At 43.9% G+C, this 7,039-nt stretch overlaps 1 protein-coding gene across 5 annotated transcripts in view; it reads right to left on the minus strand.

Annotated features, from left to right (window-relative positions):
* The window catches only part of ECI2 (enoyl-CoA delta isomerase 2), a 29,977-nt gene extending 23,551 nt beyond the window's left edge, over positions 1–6,426 (minus strand). For 2 of the 5 annotated variants that reach the window (XM_061449378.1, XM_061449376.1), the window contains exon 1: positions 6,177–6,400. Coding sequence is in view for 1 of the 5 variants with exons in the window: in XM_061449374.1 (XP_061305358.1) it covers positions 6,277–6,338 (62 nt within the window). In the remaining 4 variants the exon portion in view is untranslated. Of the gene's footprint in view, positions 1–6,108; positions 6,130–6,176 lie in introns of those variants that run through there. The other 3 variants (XM_061449374.1, XM_061449377.1, XM_061449375.1) reach the window with 3 other exon arrangements.
* Between the last annotated feature and the right edge of the window lie 613 nt (positions 6,427–7,039).

The following is a 7,039-nucleotide window of genomic DNA, read 5'->3' on the forward strand; positions in this document are numbered from 1 at the left end:
CCACAGAATACAATTAATCTAATATTAAAGAAATCATTTTTATTCCAACTTAAGAATGGAATCCCCTCTACTCAGCACTGGTGACACCACACCTGGGTTACTCCATTGAATCCCGAGCTTCCCAGTGCAAGAGAGACATGGACATTCTGGGAAGAGTTCAGTGAGGGCCACAAAGGTGATTAAAGGACTTGTGTATGAAGAAAGACTGAGCTGGGGCTGTTCAGCTTACAGAAGAACAGGCTCAGGGGGATCTCAGTAACATATATGGCATGTTTTGCACCGAGTTCTGATTTCCTGTTATTCAAATATTTTTAATTTCTTTATACATGCAATGTCCCAAAAACATTGCTAGAAATAAACCAACTTCTTGCAGACTGCTATGCAAGAATGAGGTATATCGGTTTTGCTCTCTTCACCAGATCACAGTTGAAGACGGAACATAACTTGCACAAGGACAGAAGTACAAGGGAAGAGAGAAATAAGTAGCTTCTTAGAATGGTACTATTCAAAGACAGTACCATGTACCCCAGCAAGAGCTCAAAGTTCCTAGCACCATTTTAAATTAAAAAACAGCCAGACATTTGAAAATGTATTTTCTTTCTCCTCAAGAAACTCATAACTACATTTAAAAATAAGGGTAGAAAGAAACTGGTTGCTCATGTCAAGTGGGAGCTACATGAGAGCCCACTTTGCTAGACTTGAACAGCCATTCTCTCCAAAATTCAGTAACAAAAAGAATAGTTAACTACCACCTTACTTGAATTCATATTATCAGATTCTTTTGAACTCTGCAGCAAAGCTGCTGCAGAAGCACCTAGTGATCACTGACTTCAGCAGGCAACACTGAGAAGGTCACACCAACTTCAATGAAGAGCTGCTTCAAAGCAAATTAACAACAAAAAGCAGTGTTCCAAGCCAATCCATCTTCAAGACTTCCAGACACTTTGGCTTGATATTAGCTGTGAACTCTCAAATTCAGCTCAGTTTCATACAGTTAGTGAGCTTGCTGCTCCGGATTTTGTTTTGTTGATTTTAACTGCTGCATGTATGTCTGCTCAAAACAGTTTAAGACTGTGTTTAAATAAGGACACAAGTCTATTATGACACTTCTCTGGACGACTGCTCAATTATTTCACCACTACGTTTTCTCTTTTAAGCCATATTGGTAAATCAGCATGTGTAAACAAGATGTAGTAACTCAGTATTTGCAGAAAAAGCCTCCCATTAAGAGATTTAATTGTTCATTTTCCATTAACTAGTTAGGGTCAGTAGTCAAAAGACAGTGGATGAATTTACTCTTAACAGCTATGTTTCAGAATCCCAACCCTTAAAGAAAAAAAACAGAAATTTGAAATTCATGGGTGGTATGAAGATCCCTTCAGAAATACTCTGAAAGTTACCTTTCCATCACAATGTTAGGGGAAGCTGATTTTACCAGTATTCTGCAAAAGTCAAACTGAGCAAGGTTTCAAGAAAGAAGGCAATTTTTCTTTTAACAAAAATTATTGCTCCTTAAAAGATAAAGAAAATACAATGAGATCTCTGAATTGTGTATTGATCTGCACCAAGAAATAATGACCAAGCTTGGGGGCAAAACCAAACAAAACCAGGTTTAAAATCAAAGCAGTTATGTACTGTGCCTGATTTTTCTGGTGATCTAGCAAGGATCTGTGGTCCACAGATAAAGGTTGTGCAAGACAACTTGGCTCACAGGCATCAACTAGAGCTAGAAGCCTGGTTTGAAAATATAAGCCCAGTTACCTCAAGCAGGAGGAGGAGAGCAGAGTACTTAAGACCTACATGATCCAGCATAAGACAAGCAGATCTGATAAAGAAATCTGTCACAAGAAAAAAAAAAATGTCTGGCGGATAGAGAAGAGCACAGAGCTGAGCAAGCAAGCTAGTACAACCTCAGACACAGCACCAAAAAAAGCATAACTTAAGAGGCTCTGAAATCAAAACACATGAAAGAGAGCAACAGGAAGTAAAAAGCATATTCCACAGGGCCCCACAGTGTAGGATCAGGGTATGTGTTTTGCACTATGGATAAAACACAACCCTATGCATGGATGCATTTCCTACATCAACATGCCAGGAGGTGTTCCTTCCCAACTGCTAGAAGGTGGGGAAGTTGGTGGGCAGATATTCAGGAGGCTGCAGGGCACCTGCTGCCTATACCACACTAACACTGGCAGAGAAATCATACCCAACTCAGGCAAGCTCTAACAGCTGGGCAAAAGTTTCAAGCATAAAGTAACTTCTACTGCCAGCACCAGAACTTTTGGTACAAACCCACAGAATAACAAGTACTGTTAGCAAATAGATTTTTTAAGAATATATTCCGATAGGTTACGTGAGAGCAATACTACAAAAATCCAATCCTCCTCCTTGTAAAAGGGAATTGGACTGGGACTGACAGTCAGTAGAAAAGAGAAGGAAAGCAGCTGCTGCAATACAGAAATAGCACCTGGCAGCAGGAAAGTGGGTGAGAAGTGAAGAGGCAATAGTGTCTTGTGCCTTCCAGCCTAAGAAATCCGAACAAAGACACTAATATTTGTATGTCTGTACCAAACTACAGCTATCTGAACAGGATTGACAGAAAGGAATAAACATTTTCCACTACAGGGTTACAAGGCAGACTCCCTCTAAGGCCAATCAGCTTCTCATGGCCAAACCTGGAAAAAAGAAACAGGCCAGAAGAAAGGATACCACCAAACTTACTGGTCATCTCCAGGATGATAGTAGGCTTAAAGATGTTTTCCACAAGGCTTACACGCGCTCTGGGTGTGCTGACATCTGCCATTATTCCCAAATGCAGGAAACTTTATTGCATATCTGCAGCAGGGGAAGACTCTGTTTACATCCTCCTCACATATTAAAAATGAACAAACAAAACTCCATGATGCAGTCAACAGACCTTTACCAGCAACAAAGTATTTTACAGAATTACCTGGAATACTGAGCCTCTTCTCACTGACAGAGGCCCCAGAACACAGCCATTCAAGGAAGCCAAAAATAATCTCTCAGCTGCAAGAGTTCAGCTCTTCCTCCACCCTCAACAGAGGCATTTGTCCATAATAAGCACCATTTCACAGCAAGACAGCTCTGCCACCACCACGAACCCCCCCGGCTTTTCCCACGACCTACACCTGACTGGCTTAGTGGGAGAGAAGGCAAAAAAAAGAGCTGTAAGGTCTTCAGTGACAAACAGGAGGCAGAGGAGGAAATGGAAGGGTTATAATGTCCTGCTTTAGCCATCAATGTACCAAAGGGCCCTTGATAAAATGGCCAGCGAATGCAACTGCACTACCAAGCAAAGGATAAGCAATTCAGGGAGCAGATTCCATTAATTCCCAGACACAAGCAGAAAAGGGTTGCAGAAACTGTGCAAGGACTGTTGCATACTGTTCTGGGACTTAATAATACTTGAGTTCCTGCCATGCAGGTAGTCGGTAAACATGAAGATTTGTCATGAGACAATGAGGAGAAACCAAGAAGAGATTTGGGATGCTATTCAAGAGCCAGGATGGAAGCAAACTCAAACCCTTAAGACTGCTGCCTCCCAAGCTGAAGAGTAGACACTGGAGTAAAAATAGATTTACTGTAAACAGGAAGTATTCCAGGTATAGGCAAAGACCAACAAGGCTACATAAGCAAGGACAAACCAACAGCTTAACAGAAAATTAACTGGTTTTCAATCCACTTCAAAGACCAGCATTTATTAGTGCTCCTCTGAAAAAGGCTCTTTAGAGCTGCTGAGAAATAAAAGAACAGCTCATGGACAAATTGTTCTTGTCAAGATCTGACCTCCTTTACAGTTGCTGAGATAACTATATCAAGGAAAACACGAGGAAGTTAGGGTGTGACTATGCTACTGTCTTGGTTTTGATCAGGAGTGCTCTTGGAACAAGTCTAAGCTGTTGCCAATTCCATTCCCCTGGTTTGTGCTGTAGAGCTGTCCTGGCACATGCAAATTAGATTCCTTTCTAGATTAGATGAAATCACAAGATGCCTTCCAACTACTGATCAGCATTCAGTGCTAGGATCATACTACAACCAGCCCAAAGGAATCCCTGAAACAATTATACCATGGGATGCAGCTTTCCAAGCAGCAAACATTCCGTGCCCAGTGATCTGACTTGCCTTATACACAGATATGGCCTCACAGCAGTAGAGTTGTGGGTCTCCCACTTCAAGCAGCTGAACGCAAAGTGTCAAATGGCTACAGCCCTGGTAAAACTCTTTGAACGTCCATTTGTGTCAGCATTCCACCTCCTCAGACAAATTCAAAGTTGGAAAAATTACATATTGCAACAAGGCAGGATGAGATACTGACATGTGTGAGAAGAGCCTGCAGAACTCACAACTTAGTGTCTGAAAGGACTAGGAATGTCCTGCTGAGGAGGGAAAAAAAAGCAAAACAAAAATCAACAAACAAAAGCTGCTGAGAAGGCAAGAAACATTCTTTCATTATGCACTTCTATTTGTGTAATTTTTCCTCCCCATTACCCATTAGTAATATAGTTTTATGACCTTACTTCACATACAGAATCTTGCTGTTTCAAATACATCTGACTCCACTAGCCTAATGATGTCCAGCAGGTCAGTCTTTTACATGTTCTCCAATTTAGAATTGCTTCCCCTTCCTCTCACTGTAACAACTTAGCTGTATGAAATTAGTATTATTTATCTGTAGAAAACTTGCCTAAAGCATTCTCTTTTTGAAATAAGGGCAGAAGTCACACTGATCATACAATTCATATTCTCTTGGTTTCTCCCTGTATCTTAAGATGTTCAAGTACGTATTTCAAATAATTTCTCACAAAGCTTTGTGAGAAAAATGTTACTATTTAATGCATAAATTACCACAGTTTTCTGGTCAAGATGCACTCATGCTTAATGGAAGTACTGGAGTAAAAGCATTTCTCTTATGAAAATATACATTAAAACAATCAAATATGCATGTTGTTAACAAGCAGGGTATCCCAGGTAGTATCTATTGGTATGATGATACCTGCTTCACTATTTTGCTTAGGAACTTGCTTACCAAGTACACTTAACATACCAAATGCTTACTCCTCTTTAAATATTAAGCTGGTTTTGATAGAGAGAGGAAATTCCACAAATCAACACACTTTGCAATTCTTATTCATACATAAACAACTTTACAGTGGAATTTCCATTTTAACCATTTTCAACAAAAATGTCAATCCTGCCATTCTAAACCTACTTGCAAGTCAAGCCATCCTTTTGGCTTTCCACAGCCTACCTAACACTGAAGGCATGCAGCTGCTGCATCATACACTAGTGCCCATAGCACTTTATTTGGAAACAGCTTAAGAGCAATATGTGATAAAGACACACCGCGGGAGAAATTATGTGACTATCTGGAAAGCTGTAGTAGTCTTAACAAGAAACCTTAATTATCCAGATATGAAATTAAGCTTGTTTTTTGGGGACTGATGAGGGGCAAAAAAAGGCAAACAAGAAAACACAGAATCATAGAATGGCTTGGGTCAGAAAGGACCTTAAATATAACCTAGGGTCCAAGCCCCTGCCATGGGCAGGAACACCTCCTTCTAGACCAGGCTGCTCAAAGTCCCATCCAACCTATCCTTGAATACTGCCAGTGATGATGCAGTCACCTCTCTGGGCAACCTGCTCCAGCACACGTTTGACCCCATATTTCAGTATGGTTTCAGATACTTTATCCCTAAGCCTAACCAACAGTTTCTTTGGTGGTTAAACATCTGCCTCAGGAAGGCATTAATTCCGTATTTCCCACTCCAACAGTGTACTCACACACTGAAAAGGTGGTTGGCATGGCTGGAAACGCCCCCAGCTCAACAAGAAACTTACCTCTCTCAGCTCAGGATGAGAGCAATGTCGCACCCTGCACATTAACCAGGTCCCTATGGGCTGCATGAAGGCTAACGCAGTCCATCAATACTACACAAGGCAGGAGAGCCCCGAGTTTCCACGCCGGGCTCCCGCGTGACAAAGATGGGACTGCCCAGGCCTGCGGCAAGGCCGGCCCTCCCGCAGCAGCGGGGCACTCGCACCTCAGCCCAGCGCCGGCGGTTCTCCCGACCCCGTGAGGTACCCCACCGAGCAGCCCCAGAGGAGCAGGTGAGGGCTGCTGGGAAGCCACCCATGGCTTGCTGCCGGCCACTCACCCTGGGAGCACAGCGGCGAGACAGCAGCTCACAGAACGGTCCCTCCCTGGTGCAGGGCAGCGGAGAGTCTTGCCGCTGAGGCGGTGCGATCGGAGCTCACCTTATTTCGCAGAGCGGCCGCCAACACAGCCTCCGGACGAAGGTCAGGGCCGCAGACGCCATGGCGGGGCGGGAGGCTAGAACTAAGGGCGGGAAGAAGAGGGGACGGCAAACCCCGCCCCGCCGGAGCAGCCACGCCCTCGGCTTGAGGGGAAGCAGCCCTTAGCTCGCCTCACAGGGAGGTTGCCGCCTCCATCGCCGCGGGGAGGCTTGGCTGCTGCTGGTGGTGGCTTCGCTGAGGGGCCTCGGTGGGAGTTAGGAGGTGAGGGTGTCAGATCTGCTCTGTCGTCTCTTAAAGCAAAACCGTGTGGCAGTGCTCTGTAGCCGAGCCCTGGAAAATGCACTTTGGGGTCAGAAATGGGACAAGCTGTCGTTGGGCAGCAGAAGTCGCTAGAGTGGTCTCCGAAAACTGAACGGGTGTGAAACCAGAGCCTTCATGGGCCAAAGTCACAGACTCGGCTTAGCTCTACAAATGCGCTTTGTAAGGGACATCGTGTTATTAATCAGGGCTATTAATTGCATTACTTATTTTTGCGTGTTAGGGGGCTCTTAAAAAGGTTTGTATTGTTTTCCCACACGAATCACCTGTTAGGCTGCTGAACAGCCCTGCGCCTGTACCTCGGTAGGGTTGGTGCTGTGTGAAGGTGGAGTAAGCGTTAGGGTCTGCCCCCTCTAACCGAAAAGCTACCACTACATACTGCTAAGCGTTTGCTCTTTCAGCTTCAGCTCCTGAGGGTGTACTTAATTTTTCCTTGCCGATGTTA

The sequence above is a fragment of the Pezoporus flaviventris genome, unplaced genomic scaffold, assembly GCF_033815535.1.
Source record: "Pezoporus flaviventris isolate CSIRO_AGI_PZ_B2104156 unplaced genomic scaffold, CSIRO_AGI_Pfla_v1 ptg000007l, whole genome shotgun sequence".
Taxonomy (NCBI): Eukaryota; Metazoa; Chordata; class Aves; order Psittaciformes; family Psittacidae; genus Pezoporus; species Pezoporus flaviventris.